The sequence below is a fragment of the Odocoileus virginianus genome, chromosome 10 (assembly GCF_023699985.2).
Source record: "Odocoileus virginianus isolate 20LAN1187 ecotype Illinois chromosome 10, Ovbor_1.2, whole genome shotgun sequence".
Taxonomy (NCBI): Eukaryota; Metazoa; Chordata; class Mammalia; order Artiodactyla; family Cervidae; genus Odocoileus; species Odocoileus virginianus.
In genome coordinates this window covers 6,617,738-6,634,885 of record NC_069683.1, presented here as the reverse complement: position 1 = coordinate 6,634,885, position 17,148 = coordinate 6,617,738, and the positions used below count along the sequence as shown (strand labels likewise).

Sequence of the window (17,148 nt, the reverse complement as noted above, 5' to 3'; positions counted from 1 at the left end):
TATTTATTTTAATTGGAGGCTAATTGATTTACAATATTGTCGTGGTTTTGCCATATATTGACATGCTTTTGAGTACTTTAGTGGAAGTTCTAAAGTCATTCTAGTTTTAAATTATCTCGCTTCAGAAGAGTAGCCCTCTGTAGTCTCTAGAGAATGCCTGAGTTATTACTGAGATCTGTGCACTCTTACTGGATGGAACTTGAATCATTCACACACCCAGTAGAAGCTGTCCAAACTGTCTTAGAATTTTCTGGTAATTTTTCTCAAAGTTGATTGTAGCATGCTTCAAAGAATTTTACTCCACAAAGGGTATCCTTTGATATTTATTTATATATTGAAGGAAAATCTTTACATATTTCCGTAACAGTCTTCTTTTTAGCATAGCTCAATCTCCTGTGGAACTCTAGTCCACAAAGTCTAGCTGTCTTGACCTCTCCTTCATCTAGTTTTTTCTCATTTCAGCACAATTTCTGGGTCCCTTTTAGGTTTTTCTTAGTACCACAGTCCAGTACTCACCTGCAAGAAGAAGGCCTGTAGAATGGGAGAGGCTGTTTATTTGTTTACCTTTTCTCCAAGACCATCATGCTGTGCTCACTGTTGTCCATTGACTGAAAAAGTTATTTCCTTATTTCATCCAGTTTTCTAATTGTTTATGGGAAGGATGCTAAGTTTCAACCCTGTTACTCTCTCATAGCCATTACAAAGTCCTCTTCTTAGGTATTTTAATGAGAAAAGAAGACAGAGTCTCATAAAAGCAGAGATTCTTCAAGGAAAACTTCAGAAAACAAAATTAGGATCTTTTCTAATGATACGACCTGATGTGAAGTGTCTAGGACAAGAAGTACTCATGGCAAGTGCCTAGCTGGAAAATGGGTCAGAGAAACAGGGAGATTGTTTGGGTGCCTACTTTCTATGACTCTGAAGACCACAGAGCATTGCCCCATCCTCATCTCATTCACTTTACTCTCAAGTCACTACTCTTCCTGTCTTTCTCTCCATTCTAAAAAGTTCATGGATAGAGAAGTTATTCTTTCATCATAAACATTATACACCAGAAAATGTTGATCCCTAGGGCATTAAAATATTGACATCAACTATGAATTACTGGTACCTTTGCTGAGATTGGGTAGGAGTAAGACTTGTGACCTTGATGGACTTTCTGAGAATCCTGTCTGTCAAGAGGACTGAATTCAATCTACTGACCCTTTCTCTTTTGTTTTCCCCTTTGCATGCAGCCTGGATGAGGTGCCTTTCCTCATGCATGATTATGACCTGAGAAGAACAACCAATATCTTGGAAGTCATGCCAAATGCCTCCGACAAACACAGTAGTTTTTTTTATTGGAATTTCCTGTCGACTTTGAATGCAGGCAAATGGTTTGCAGATTCACGGGTAAGACACATTCCCCAGATCAAAAAAATCTGCATTTACTCCCACTTGTATGGTCAAATGCTGCTCCTGGAGATAAGTACACTGTGTACAGTGTAATTTTGATGCAAGTGTGAATGAGTCTACTTGAGAGAGTTGGAGAACATTTCATGCAGAGGTATCATTTGAACTAAAATAAGATCATTACTAAGAGGAACCATGGGCATTGATGGATTGATGGTGGTTTGTTTCAGAGATTATAGTATTCTGGAGCAAGAGAAGATATATTTGTGTGTGTGTGTGTGTGTATGAATGTGTAAGAAAGAAGGGAAGGAGAGGTAGGGAGGAGATGGAAAAACAGATGGAGAGAATAATCAGGAAAATATGTTATAAGGAGACTATAGCATTGCTTAAATAACAAGTTAGAGAGTTTAGAATTATCCTGAATATTTTAAATAGGTAAAACAAAAGGTCAAATTTGCATGTGATAAAAGTCAAGCCTGCCTTCTCAAAAAAGTTAAAACAAAACTTACGTTTTCTAGGTTATCATATGTCCAGAGGGAATCTACATGAATTCGGTTTTATCAATCAGATGTACTCATTTTGAGTCTTTGATTCTGACAACAAGTATCTGAGCAGGGCATACAGCAAGCATTCGTATTGCTACCTCCTGTGGCAGCAAAGCTAAGATAGTTGGGGGCAGCTGTAGTAATAGATCTCTTATCGGGTAATTGTGTAATTAGGAAAACAATTTTCAAATACTTTTGATTATGTACTAGGTGGAATGGAATTTTATTTATCTCTAATGTTAATCTAGAGGATCCATTTAATCTTTTTTCATGTTAAAATAGAAGTAAAGAGCTATGTGAGAGTAAACTCATCCACTTCAAATGTATTCTAGTATGTAACTAGTGTTAATATAAGGAATAGCTAAAGATTGATTTGTAAGGACTGTATCACCTCAGAATACTTATGATCGTATGAGTACATAGCCTATAAGCATTATTTCCATATATGAAAGTAGTGGGATCAATCTGATAGTCCAAGTGTCTATATGTAGACTCTGTACATATCTCATCATACATGAATAAATAGACGCATAGAAACTAGAGATGCTTTATTAAAGTGCATATATTGGCTTAGTTAGTCATAGGTGATGTTTTGTCTAATGTGTGTTCCAGATGAATAGGCTGTTACTGTATCTGTTGTGTAACATATGGCTGGTAAAAGTCTCCATGGTAAGTGGTGTGATTAGATATGTTATTGTAACAAATTTTGGTGGCTTCTTTTAGGATGAACAGTTTTTTCTTAGGATATTTAGATGATATGCTTGCTGTGCTTTGTTTTGCTATTGCTTTAGCTACTGAGGAATATCCTGAAACCTCAGGTTCAAATATGGTTATCTAAGCAACTTTATTTTTAGGTTTGTTTGTGTTTTCTTTACTTGCATGCTGTATGTTCACTGGTGGCCAATATGGTGATGCACATAATTTTAAAGATTTGAATGTTTGGATAATTTTCTGAAGAAAAATTGGTTTTCTTTGTAAAAAGTACTCTGTGTTTCTCTTCATTTGGATAGGTATACTTATGGACTGATATGGTGGTGAGTTGATGATTATTTGTTAGTATATTTGTTTTTCTTGAGATTTTATGTGAAAATTAAGTAGTTAATCTGATCAGTAATGAAATAAAAATAGATACAAAAATTCTGGGAGTTGTCTCTGGAAGCTTAGCTAAGTTCCCGTTTCTCCAGTAAAACCCCTTTGTGTGGAACATTTTTATATCCTTTTGTGAAAGTATAAATCTCAAAATTACAGAGATGTAATTCTCATGCATATAGACAGTAAGCAGAGTACAAGTTTTATTTAGCATATTCATGTGGGAAGAAGCAGGATGACAAACCCCGCTCAAAAGAAAAATGAGAAAACAACAAGCAAATACTCAGTGCAACAAAGAAATACTAAAATTGCATTGCTAAGTTGGATACAAATCTAGTGTATTGTTTTGGTTAATATACTCTGTGACAATAAAGTTTACTTTTAGAGTTCTCTTCTCTATCAAAACTCATTTGCATCTCTACCACACAAAAATCTTTTCCTCTTTCATCAGTTTTCTAGAAGTCAACATCTAACTTTACAAGTCTGTCCCTAATTAATAATAAATAATTCAAAGAAAAATACATTCCCTTAAGAGATGACACTTAGGTGTGCCTGGTAAGAAAAAATGTGCTACCATGGTACTGGAGGATTCAACAAGCCTTATTTCTGAGTTTTGAATAATTTAGTTCCCCTCTTGTGATCATAATTATTGTGATTTGTGTTATTTGGCTTTATTGATTTACATCAGTGCAGTTAAAAGGGTTGGTTACTACACATAAGGTTCCTTGTTGTATAATCAGCAAACCTAGAGTCAGATTGTGTTGTACAACTACTAAGGCTATTAAATGAGGTTCTGTCTAGAGAGTATATAAGGAATCTAGAATTTCACTTTTAATAGTCCCTGTCATTCCAGAGCTCTTTTTCTCACTACTACTTTAAAAGTTAGAAGTTCACTTGAACCAGGTTTCACATCTATAGCTACAAATATGTGCAAATTTCTCTTTCCTTTTCCTGCTAGTCATTGATCTTTTTTGCCTGTAATGTTGAAACAATGTACAACATCTTGACTCAATATACAAAAGTCATGCCTGACTCTGCAACCCCCTGGACTATACAGTCCATGGAATTCTCCAGGCCAGAATACTGAAGTGGGTAGCCTTTCCCTTCTCCGGGGATCTTCTCAACCCAGGGATCAAACTCAGGTCTCCTGCATTGCAGGCAGATTCTTTACCGGCTGAGCCACAAGGGAAGCCCCAGTGTACAACCGGGGACACCAGATACTTTGCCTAGGAAGGCTCGTAGGCATTGGTTCCAAATACTGATTATATGTGTATCCTTAGTGGGGACTGATGTTTTGTCATATTCTATTGAATGACATTTATTCTCAGATATGATCCTGCAGATATGACCTTTACAACACAATCAGTTTTTCCAGTTATATCCAGTGTAAAGGGGCACATATTTTTATTCAGTTTATGCAAATAACTGCATTGCCCTGAAACATAGTGACTCAGTAAAGAGAATTTGTACCTGAATTCAGGGGAGTGGTGAGAACAAGTTATTAAATATTGGGTTGGCCAAACAGCTCCTTAAGCTGTTAATTAAAAATGAAGGACATTTTCTCATCTTCACCAAGAAGTTTATTAAACAATGTATACACCATTTTGTTCCACTGCCTTCTGCCATTTTTCTGGCAAGTTCATAATTCTTTCTTCAAAATGTTTTATCTTTGTGAACAAAGAACTGTTTCAGGTGCCTTGTACAATCTTTCAGGAAACTGAAATCTTTTCCACTAAGAGAATTTTGTAAAGACCAAAATCAACACAAATCCAAAGATGCAATGTCTGATGAATATGACAGTTGAATCAGAACTTCCCAACCAAACCATAACAGTTTTTGCCTGATCATCAAAGAAACATGCAGGCTTGCATTACCCTGATGGAAGATTGTTTTCTGCTGACTAATTCTGGATACTTTTCATTGAATGCTGCTTTCAGTTGGTCTGAGAGCAATACTTGTTGGAATTAGTCATTTGGTCTTCCTGAATGAGCTCATAATAGAGGACTCCCTTCCAATCCCACCATATACACATCATCACCTTCTGTGGATGAGGACCAGGTGTGGTTGGTGGTGGCTCATTTTGCTTGCCCCGCAATCACTTCTGTTCCACATTATTGTACAATATCCACTTTTCATCACCAATCACAATTTGTTTTAAAAATGGAACATTTTCATTATGTTTAAGTAGAGAATCACATGCAGAAATACTTTCAAGGTCTTTTTCACTTACCTTATGTGGAACCAAAACATCAAAGCAGTAACATAACCAAGCTGGTACAAACGATCTTTAACACCTGACTTGGTTATTTTGAGTATGTCGACTATCTCCCTTGTCATATAACTTTGATTGTTCTCAATTAATGTATCAATTTGGTCACTATAAACTTCAACTGGTCTCCAGTCTGTTTATAAATCTCCAGCACTGAACTTCACAAACTACTTTTGACATGTTCCATCAGTCACAGCACCTTCTCCATACATTGCACAAATCTTTTTTTGTAGTTCAGTTGTGTTTTGCCTTTCTTAAAATAATAAAGCATAATATGCTGAAAATTTTGCTTTTTTATTCTGTATTCCATATTAAAATGGCTATACAATTGCTGTATGATTCAGGGAGCTCAGATTCAGTGCTCTGTGTCAACCTAGAGAGATGGAATGGGGTGGGAGTGGAAGGGAAGTTCAAGAGGGAAGGGACCTATGTGTACCTATGACTGACTCATGTTGATATACAGCAGAAATCAACATAATAAAAAATGTTATTATGAAGTATTAAAGATGAAATAAAATAGCTACACAAAAATTCACAATTTTGATAAGTTAAAAAAGTTTTTAAATAGCCTAGCAATTTTTCTTAATTTGACTCATCTGAAAAGACCCTGATGCTGGAAAAGATGGAAGATGGGAGGAGAAGGGGACGACAGAGGATGAGATGGCTGGATGGTGTCACCAGCTCAATGGATATGAGTTTGAGTAAGCTCTGGGAGTTGGTGATGGACAGGGAAGCCTGGCATGCTGCAGTCCATGGGATCACAAAGAGTCAGACACAATTGAGTGACTGAACTGACTGAACTAAACTGAACAACAGCTGTCACAATAGAATCTAACAAAATTGTTTCAAATCAGGTTAGACAGCTAAGTGCTTCTAGAACCATCTTATGGGGAAAAAAAATGAATGAACATTTTGGCCAACCCAGTATTTATGATATTGTGTATTCTTGATGTTTTAACCCTTTTATCATTACATCGTGACTTTCTTTGTCCCTTGTTACCATTTCGCCCTGAAGTTTATTTTGTTGGGCATAAGTATAACTACACTTGCTTTCTTTTGATTATCATTTGCATGGAGTATCATCTTCAGTCCCTTCATTTTGAGTCTACGTGTATCTTTAGAACTGAAACAAGTGTCCTGAAGACACCATACAGTTCAGTCTTATTTTTTAATCCATCCCGCCACTCTGTGCCTTTTGATTGGTGAGTTCAATCATTTACATTTCAGATGATTGTTGATATGTAAGAACTTACTACTGCAAATTTATCTTCTATTTTCCGGTTGTTTCATATCTCCATTGTTTCTTTTTTCTTGTGTTTCTGTCTCACTTTGTAAATCAGTGGTTTTCCATGATTGCTTGCTGAGTTTTTCTCTTTATGTTTACTATCTGTGTTCTAGATTTTTGTTTTTATGAGTATCATGGGGTTTGCATAGGACATCTTCTCATGGATTAAATAGTCTTTTTCCTGTTGATAGCAATTTTTCTTAATTTGCTGTCCTCCCTTTTTATATTTTCTCTGTAGAAATTATCTCTTTTTATCCTATGAGTTTGTTGCCACATTGTAGTAGCTATAGTTATTTATGAAGCTCCTTCCTTTAACCTTTATATGATAGTTTAATGTTTAAAACTCTGTTCTAAACTACAGTTACAGTTTTCTACGTTACTGAGAGCTATGTATACTTTTATCTTTTTCCTGGAACAGCTTCTGTCAATATTTCTTGTGAGGCAGATCTCGTGCTGAGGAACTTTATCTTTGTCTGGGAAAGCCTGAATTTCTCCTATCTAAAGAATAACTTTGTTGGATAGAGTATTCTGGACAAGCAGTTTTTATCTTTCAGTACTTTGAATATGTCATTCCACTCTTTTCTGGCCTGTATAGTTTTGCTGGTAATCTAATGGGGATTCCTTTGGACAATACTGAATTTTTCCCCCTAGTTTCTTTTTTTTATCATGGACCCTGACACCTTCATTATAATGTGTCTTGGAGAAGGTCATTTTACATTGAGATAAGGTGATCTCTTAGCTTTATGGATTTGAATGTCCAGGTTTAGGAAGTTCCCAGCTATTACTTCTTTACACAAGTGCTTTGCCACCTTTTTCCTTCTCTCATTCTAGTATACCCATTATCTATATTTTGGCTTTGTTAATGAATCTGATACTGCACATAGTGTTTCTTAACTATTTTAGAAATCTTAGCTCTCTCTCCTCTTCCTCCTGAAGCATTGGTAGATTCCTTTCTTCCAGCTCATTTATTCTCTCTTCCATTTCTGTATTTCAAATGCTGTCTCAAGCAGTCTTCATCTTATCTTTTGAATTGTTAAGCTTCAGAATTTGGATTTGGTTTTTTTTTTAGAGTTGAAAACTTCCCGAAAGCTAAAATAAAAAACAAAACAAACAAACAAAAAAAAAAAAAAACACCTCTAAATAACCCATAGAAAAAAGGGAGAAATCTCAGAGAAAATTGCATATGTTTTACATTGAATAATAAAAAAATAAAATAAAACATATTAAAATGGGCGGAGCTTCCCTGGTGGTCCAGTGGCAAATACAGGGGACAAAGGTTTGATCCCTGGCCCGAGGAGATCTCACATGCCACAGAGCAACTAAGCACATGTACCACAACTACTGAGCCCATGCACCTAGAGCATACACTCAACAGTGAGAAGTCACCACAGTGAGAAGCTCGCACACTGCAAGGAAGGGTAGCCCCCAACTGCTGCAGCTAGAGAAAGCCCACACACAGCAATGAAGACTCAACACAACCAAAAATGCATAAAATTTTTTAAAAATTGGTGGAATGCAACTATGGCAGTGACTGGAGAAAAACTCCTGGGATTGTCTGCTTATGTTAGGAAAGAAGGGTCTCAAATCAAAAATGTAAGCTTCCTCTTTAATAAGCTAGAAAAAGAGGAGCAAGTTTAACTTGGAGTAAACAGAAGAGAAAAAAAAATAAAAAGCACAAATCAGTGAAATGGAAACCGAGAAATAGAAAACATCAGTGAACCAAAAGTTTATTCTTTAGAGATCAACAAAATTGATAAACATCTAGTCAATTGACCAAGACAAAAAGAAAATACACAAATTTCAAACATTAGGAATGAAAGAATGTTCATCAATTCAGACCCTCCCGTCATTAACAAAGGTAATAATGAAAGTGAATAGTGGAGCTGGCTCATATTGGCTCATAAGAACTAAATATATTTCAGAGCTTTCAGAACCAGTTGTTAATCCAGTTATAAAATTAGGCATGGTTGTAGTATTTAAGTCCATGTGCATAAATCTGCCAATTTAGATGAAATGGAACAATTCTTTGTATCATGAAAATTCAATTAACAATCAAATTTTAAAAAAGAATTTGAGCCAAACAAGATTATAACCAGGAGACAGACTCTCAAAAACTCAGAACTGTTCCAATAGTTGACGTTCAAGGCACAATCATATAGGTTTTCGAGACAAAAGATCATACATCACAATGACATGCTGACCTCTCTCATCTAGACTGACAACATGCCATCCAGACTAAGGAAGACCTGGAAACTTAGGGGCCACATGAGCCACAACCACAGCCACACGGGCAAACACCGAAAGCACCTGGGAGGCCGAGGTAATGCAGGTAGTTTGCATCACCACAGAATCAACTTCGACAGCTATCACCCAGGATACTCTGGGAAAGTTGGTATGAGGCATTACCACTAAAACAGGAACCAGAGTTTCTGCCCAGCTATCGACTTTGATAAATTGTGGACCTTAGTCAGTGAGCAGACACAAGTAAATGCTGCCAAGAACAAGACTGGTGCTGCTCTTATCACTGATGTGGTGCAATCGATTTACTACAAAGTTCCGGGGAATAGAAAGCTCCCAAAGCAGCCTGTCATTGTGAAAGCCAAATTCTTCAGCAGAAGAGCTGAGGAAAAGATGAAGCATGTAGATGGGGCTTGTGTCCTGGTGGCTTAAAGCCACAGGCTGGGAAATTAATTAAATGTTAACAAGTGCTTTTCAAAAAAAAAAAAACAAATGACATGCTGACACTTTATATAACATTCACCAAAGATAAATAGACCAGATAAACAAATATAAAGTGAGCAGAAAATCACCATGAACCCTTGCAGAGTTGAGAAAGGATGCTAATCTTTTAAGACATTGCATTAGTAGCATCAGAAAAAAAGTAAAAATTGATGTTTCCAGTAAAGCAGGCATTCCCATCTTTGAGATCTTATTGATGTTCAAGGCAGAAGCACATTGCATATTGAAGGGGTGGGGTGGGGGGAAGGAGGGCCAAGGGACAGAGAAAGAGCATTTTATCCTTAAATTTTCTTGTCCTGCCTTGAAATATAAGTTTTATCTTTTGAAAAGCTCAATAAGAAATACATAAAGAAACTGACGTTGTAGTGTAAAAACTTTCAACAGAAAATTCGAGATGCAGGTGTGCTCACTGGTGACTTCTGCGGTTGTACTAGAAAAAAATTATACTGATTCCACAAATAATCTTCTAGAAAATCCAACAAGAGAGCATAATTTCCAATGTATTTGATCAGCCCAGTCTTTCTCTGATAATAAACAAAGGCATTTTCATAAACCTCAGGACTGATATCCCTCATGAATATAGATTGAAATATCCTCCACAAAATCCAACAATATGTAAAAAGAGCATATCTTAATCAAAGGAGTTTTATCATGAAAATGCACGGTTGGTGCTTGTGGTTTAAAAAGGAATGATTTTTTATCATGTTAACATACACGAAGAAAGTCATATAATCTCAATACATGCAGATCATTTGATATAATTCAGTTCTGTTTTTCATTTTAAAAAAACCTCTTTGTTAACTGAAAAATAGAAACTTTCTTAACTTGATAGAGGTAATCTCTGGTATACTTATAGCTGTCATTATACTAATGACAGAATTAATTCATTTTCCATAAGACCTGGAAAAAGAGAGGATGTCTTACCACTCAAGTCAACATTGTATTGAGCCCGCACCAGTACAATAGAGAGTAAACAGGTATAGATGTTGGAAAGGAAGAAATAAAATTATTTCTATTTGCAGAGGACCTGATCATATAAAATCACTAGGAATCTATAGCAACATCCAAGAACTGAGTTTAGTTTGAACACAGAATACAAGGTAAATATTTAAAGAAAAAACAAACCTCAAATACCTTAATCTAATCAGAGGTGACAATATACAGCTTTGACGTACTCCTTTCCCAGTACAATTTTGAACCAGTGTGTGGTTCCATATTTGTTTCTAACTGTTGCTTCTTGACCTGCATACAGGTTTCTCAGGAGGCAGGTAAGGTGGTCTGGTATTCCCATCTCTTGAAGAATATGCCACACTTTGTTGTGATCCATATAACAAAGGCTTTAGTGATCAAAAGCTTTAGTGTAGTCAGTGAAGGAAAGTAGATATTTTTCTGGAATTCCCTAGCTTTTTCTCTAACCCAGTGGATGTTGGATATTTGATCTCTGGTTTTCCTCTACCTTTTCTAAATCCAGTTTGAACATCTGAAATTTTTTAGTTCATGTATTGTTGAAGCCTAGCTTGGAGGATTTTGAACATGACCTTGCTAGCATGTGAAATAAGTGCAATTGTGCGTAGTTTGAACATTCTTTGGCATTGTCCTTCTTTGGGATTGGAATGAAGACTGACTTTTTCCAGTCCTATAGCCACTGCTGAGTTTTCCAAATTTGCTGACATATTGAGTGCAGCACTTTAGCAACATCGTCTTTTAGGATTTGAAATAGCTCATCTGGAATTCCATCACCTCCACTAGCTTTGTTCGTTGTAATGCTTCATGTTCAGAGAACATGAAGCAGGATAATTATTAAAAATTCTATACCTAGGCATATTGTATTCAAATTGCAGAAAAATCAGAGACAAAAAATTCTCTAAAGAAGTCAGCCAGGAGGAAAAATATCCTTACCTATTGAAGAACAAAGGTAAGAATTACATCAGACTTCCCATCAATCTTGATACCATGCATACAAGAAAACAGTGGACTATTTATAATTGCAAAAACCATCAAAAGAAGTTCTTCAGAGAGAAGGAAAACAATATAGGTGAGAAACTCAAATCTCCATAGAAAAAGAAAGAGCATCAGAAAAGGAATATGTAACTCCTAAATGAAATTTTTTATTTAATGTAAAATTTCTAATACAATACATAGTAGAAAATTGCGGTAACCTTGGATTACATAAAGAGTTCTTGGAACATCAAAAGCATCATCTTTAAAAGAAAACTGGATGAATTAGACATCATGAAAATGAAAAGCTTTTGCTCTGTGAAAGACATTGTTGATATTTCAAGACAAGGAAAAGGGTAAAAGTGATATAGAGCGAAACACTGAGCCTTGAGCTGGAGCGCAGCGTTTACCGGAGGGGCGGCCGGTTTTGTGAATGAAGCAACAGCTACAGACACCCCCAGAAGACCCAGTCGTTGTACTGTTGGAGCTGTGGTTCGCCCTCAGGCTGTCACGGAGCAGTCCTACATGGAAAGTGTAGTGACTTTTCTGCAAGATGTTGTGCCTCAGGCTTAACAGTGGAACACCTCTAACAGAAGAAAAGGAGAAAATAGTCTGGGTCAGATTTGAAAATGCAGATTTAAATGATACATCAAGAAATCTGGAGTTTCGTGAAATTCATAGCACAGGGAATGAGCCGCCTTTGCTGATTATGATTGGCTACAGTGATGGAATGCAGGTCTGGAGCATCCCTATCAGTGGGGAAGCACAGGAGCTTTTTTCTGTTCGACATGGCCCCATTCGAGCGGCTAGAATCTTGCCTGCTCCACAGTTTGGTGCTCAAAAGTGTGACAACTTTGCTGAAAAAAGGCCCCTCCTTGGTGTTTGTAAGAGCACTGGATCTTCTGGCACAAGTCCACCTTACTGTTGTGTGGATTTGTATTCACTTCCTACTGGGGAAATGGTCAAGTCCATTCAGTTTAAAACGCCTATCTATGATCTCCATTGCAACAAAAGGATCCTTGTCGTAGTATTGCAGGAGAAAATTGCTACCTTTGATAGTTGTACTTTCACGAAAAAATTTTTTGTCACAAGTATGTATCAACTTGATTTATTTCCCATTATATGCTTTGAGTTTATATTATTTACTTGATAGAATCAGCAGACTAATTGGAATCATAACATCAATATTTCATGCTTCTTCAGTTACTGTATTTCTCTGTTTTTGTGCATGCCTTATTTAGTAATATAATTTTATGGTATATGTGTTCCACGCACAGCATGTTTTCTTCATGTAACTGTAGATGCTTTGTTGTATACCCAGTTTTTCGTTGTATATTCTCCTTGAGTAGTTGTGACTAATTTAGATCTGTGTAACTATGTTGTTAAATTATTTAATTAACATAACATACTTGTGGATGTAACTGTATTATCATTCATGAGGGAAATGTGTCAATCTTTCACTCTTTCTTTCCCCTACCTCTTACAACTCTGCCTTGATTTGCAGAAATAAACCCAAATTCTGGATCCAAACATACATACACACACACACACAGACACACACACACATGTAGGGCAGTCCATCAGGCTGGAAATTCCCAGGGCTGAGTCTGTAGGAAGTCTGGAGTTAGATTTTTTTTTTAAATACAGTCTAGTGAAGCAATAGTTTCCCCTCGTTTTCATTTTAACGTCTAACACTCACCGTCAAAGCTATAGCTGTTTTTTCAGAGACTGTTATGTGTATGCTGCAGAAATACTCCTTTTGGAACAGAGCTCGGTTTTGTTATATATAGGGAATCCCGATGTCCCTGGTGGCTCAGATGGTAAAGCATCTGCCTGCAATGCAGGAGACCCGGGTTCAATCCCTGGGTCGGGAAGATCCCCTGGAGAAGGAAGTGGCAACCCACTCCAGTACTCTTGCCTAGAAAATCCCTTGGATGGAGGAACCTGGTAGGCTGCAGTCAATGGGGTCGCAAAGAGTCGGACACGACTGAGCGACTTCACTTTATAGGGAATCCCAGGCATACTACGCCATCTCCTGAAATATCGAAACTCATTACACACTTATTTATCAGATGTTTATCCGTATATTAAGCCCTGGTAGTAGACATTATTCCTTTCTGATAAGAGCTCATGTTCTTGATAATACCTGTAGTCTGTATGTAATTGCATGGATTATATAATATATACTATACATAGCAATACATAATAATTCATTGTAACATATAGTTTATCATTTTGTAGCCTATGAAGAAGAATACAGTATACAACTCATCTCCTTAATCTTGTAGTCATTTCTCTCAGAGATCTACAGAGATAATAATAGAGATCATGTTCATTGAGATATTTTTTGTTTTATGACAAGGTGTAATGTACATTATTTACCAATTTACATTTCTGTCTCCAGCACCTAGGACATTAGCTGGCACAGTGTAGACTCTCGTTAAATATTTCTTGAATGATGAATACACTGACTTACTTATCAGTCAGGTAAATTTCTGATCAGAAATTTACTGATGTCTTAATAATTATTAAATATAGATTCCTAGAAAGTATCTTTTATTGTTTTATCTATTAATTAAAAGTTTTGGGGGAGCACAGATTTGTTACTAACATCTTCATTCACAGATGTTGTATACACATAATATAGTAAGCTTTGGATATTACATGGTCTGTTTTAGCATATTAATTCTTTGTTCCTATACAAACCTTATGCATTAATATATTACTTTATAATTATGTCACTCATTGTTAGAATTAAAACAAGTAGAGAAATAGAGGAATCATATATAAATCTTTCCATTTCTTCCAAGTTTTTGGGCTACAGAGGAATAATTTAGAACAGAATATGAGTATTTCAGCCAGATTAAGATGCCATTTTTTCCTGAGCATTTGTCTTTACATATTATCAATACTTTTCTGTTGTTTATCATTGATTAAAGATACGTGTGCTTTGGCTTCTGAAAAAAAAAAAGTGATATAGAGCATAATATATCTAATTATATTACCCTTGCTTCTAAGTGCTACAGTCAGGTTTTCATCCTGAAAGAGACAACTTTTGATATTTTGCTAAAGAATAGCACATAATTTGGGATGTAGAAAAGTTAATTTTATTTTTCTGAATTTAGAATCCTATGTTTGGAAGATAACATAAAAATGTTATGGTATATAGGTCATTTAAGTTTGAAGAGTTAGGTATCTGAGAACAGAGAATAATTCTAGTTTTATTATCAACCATACTGATAAACACTTTTAAAATAAAAATAGCAGAACATAACAATTATAAGGAAATTGAATTCCTTAAAAAGTGAAAAACATTTTTTTTTTGTTATCTAAAAATAATAAAGGGCATGCCAAAGTTAGGGCATGCAATAACAAAGCACAAATTATTTGAGAGAAATATGGGACTTTGCTAAGTGGACAGATGATGACCCACAATGTAAGTAAAGGTTCAGTCCATATTTTAAGGAGAAGACCAAATAGTCAAAGATCCATTTGGCATTTTAACAAAGATAAAATTGAATTATAGTCATACAATAATGTAACATTTGTCAGCAGAAATTCAAAAGCCTTTTAACTATCTTTTTAACTGAGTTAAACTGAACTTTGTCCAAATTTTGATACATTTAATTGCTTCTTACCACACTCATTATTTGCAGATATTATAAACCGAAGCAATTATATCAACAGTTCTCCTCCCGTAAATCTTATATAATTTATTGTACACACTCACTCGTCTTTAATTATATTTTGTTTCACATTCTAGAACAACTAAATACTTTCAGCTCTTTGGCTAAACACACTGTTTAGTTCAGTTGAATAGCCTTATTCTAACATGATATCTATGTATAGTGGGAAATAATACACCCAACGAAAGAATCCTAGCATCAGGGCTGAATTTTAATCCTGGAGTTGTTCACTGTTGATGTGTCACTTATAGCTTACCTATTAGTTGAATAATAGTACTTGTCATTTTTTAAGCTTTAGTTTTCTCATTTTTAGTATATGCTGTGGTCAAATTAAATAGTGCATTTGGTGTTGGTTTGTTTGTTTTTGTTTTTGTTTTTTTTGCAAATTGCATCTTACTGATACCATAGTCCAACTCTGAGAAGAGCCCAAAATAATTTTCAGTGACCACTGTCATGAAACATATCATGTTTTATTTGTCTGTGTATCTTACCTCCCTTACTAAACTGAATATTTTTGAAAATAGAACTTGTGTTTCAGGAGCACACAGAGTATGCTTGCTGAATGAATGATTGTCTAGTATCCAGGGCTTAGTAAGCAAATCTTACATTCCTTTCTTCTTATCAGTGTCATTGGAAATGTACAGTTAATGACATTGGTAAGTTAAATTTCCTGAAACACTGCATTCCTAGTAGCATCCACTGCCGCAAAACTGAGGCAATGCAAATCCTTTTGATTGCATTTAATAAACCTCTCCCTTATCAAGCCACAGTTCAGTTCAGCTCAGTCGCTCAGTTGTGTCCAACTCTTTGCAGCCCCATGGACCACAGCACTACAGGCCTCCCTGTCCATCACCAATTCCCAGATTCAAGCCACAGTTGGTCTTTAATCCTGTACAACGTGAAGTGTTGGCAGTGATGCTGGTTGGACAAAAATAAATCCAAGGCTTCACTATTTTCCATAACTACTCAAGCTAAGGAATTTAAACAGTTATAGTGTATACCGAAGTCTTAGGTTGTGTCTTTTATCACATCAGCCAAAGTGAAAGGCAAATTTTTTAAATAACTTCAATTATTCGTTCCTGGTGGTGGGATCCATATCCTTACAGGGTGGAAATATGCTGTTCCTTCATGTGCTTTATAAGTAGATGTTGTTTACTAAGAGTTTGGAGAGTCCTGCAGTTGGAGAGATCTAACTGGCCCACAGAACATCTAACCCTGCCATGGGTTACCATCAAAAACCTAATTTCTACATATTTAAAGAACACAGGAGTTATACGAGAAAAGTACCGTCAACTTTGATAAACTTTTAAGTATATTTTCTTTGAGAATTGTCATGACAGTCATTCAACTATTACATCACAAGTGCATTTTTATCTTCTTCTAGGTCAGGGATGTTTCTTTTCATTTAGGTACTACTTACAAAAATAGTCATTATTAATAAAATTTCAAGTTGTCTACACTAGTAACATCTTGGAGGAACTTAGAGTGATGATTGTGTAGAAAAGCTTCAGTTCCATTCAGTTCAGTCACTCAGTTGTGTCAGACTCCTTGTGACCCCATGAATTGCAGCACGCCAGGCCTCCCTGTCCATCACAAACTCCCGGAGTTTACTCAAACACATGTCCATCAAGTCGGTGATGCCATCCAGCCATCTCATCCTCTGTCATCCCCTTCTCCTCCTGCCCCCAACCCCTTCCAGCATCAGGGTCTTTTCCAGTGAGTCAACTCGTCACATCAGGTGGCCAAAGTATTGGAGTTTCAGCTACAGCATCAGTCCCTCCAATGAACACCCAGGACTGATCTCCTTTAGGATGGATTGGTTGGATCTTCTTGTAGTCCAAGGGACTCTCAAGAGTCTTCTCCAACACCACAGTTCAAAAGCATCAGTTCTTCGGTGCTCAGCTTTCTTCACAGTCCAACTCTCACATCCATACATGACCGCTGGAAAAACCATAGCCTTGACTAGACGGACTTTTGTTGACAAAGTAATGTCTCTGCTTTTTAATATGCTAAGTTGGTCATAACTTTCCTTCCAAGGAGTAAGCGTCTTTTCATTTCATGGCTGTGGTCACCATCTGCAGTGATTTTGGAGCCCCCCAAAATAAAGTCTGACACTGTTTCCACTGTTTCCCCATCTATTTCCCATGAGGTGATGGGACCAGATGCCATGATCTTAGTTTTCTGAATGTTGAGCTTTAAGCCAAT

General features: G+C 36.3%; 1 protein-coding gene and 1 pseudogene across 6 annotated transcripts in view; both read left to right on the top strand.

Moving 5' to 3' along the window:
- GDPD4 (glycerophosphodiester phosphodiesterase domain containing 4) overlaps window positions 1–17,148 on the top strand; it is a 132,846-nt gene that overhangs the window by 68,366 nt on the left and 47,332 nt on the right. For all 6 annotated transcript variants that reach the window (XM_070472962.1, XM_070472960.1, XM_070472959.1 and 3 more), the window contains one exon: window positions 1,236–1,392. In XM_070472962.1, coding sequence (XP_070329063.1) covers window positions 1,236–1,392 — 157 coding nt within the window. The remainder of the gene's footprint in view (window positions 1–1,235; window positions 1,393–17,148) is intronic.
- Window positions 7,829–9,951, top strand: LOC110130115 (large ribosomal subunit protein uL15-like; annotated as a pseudogene).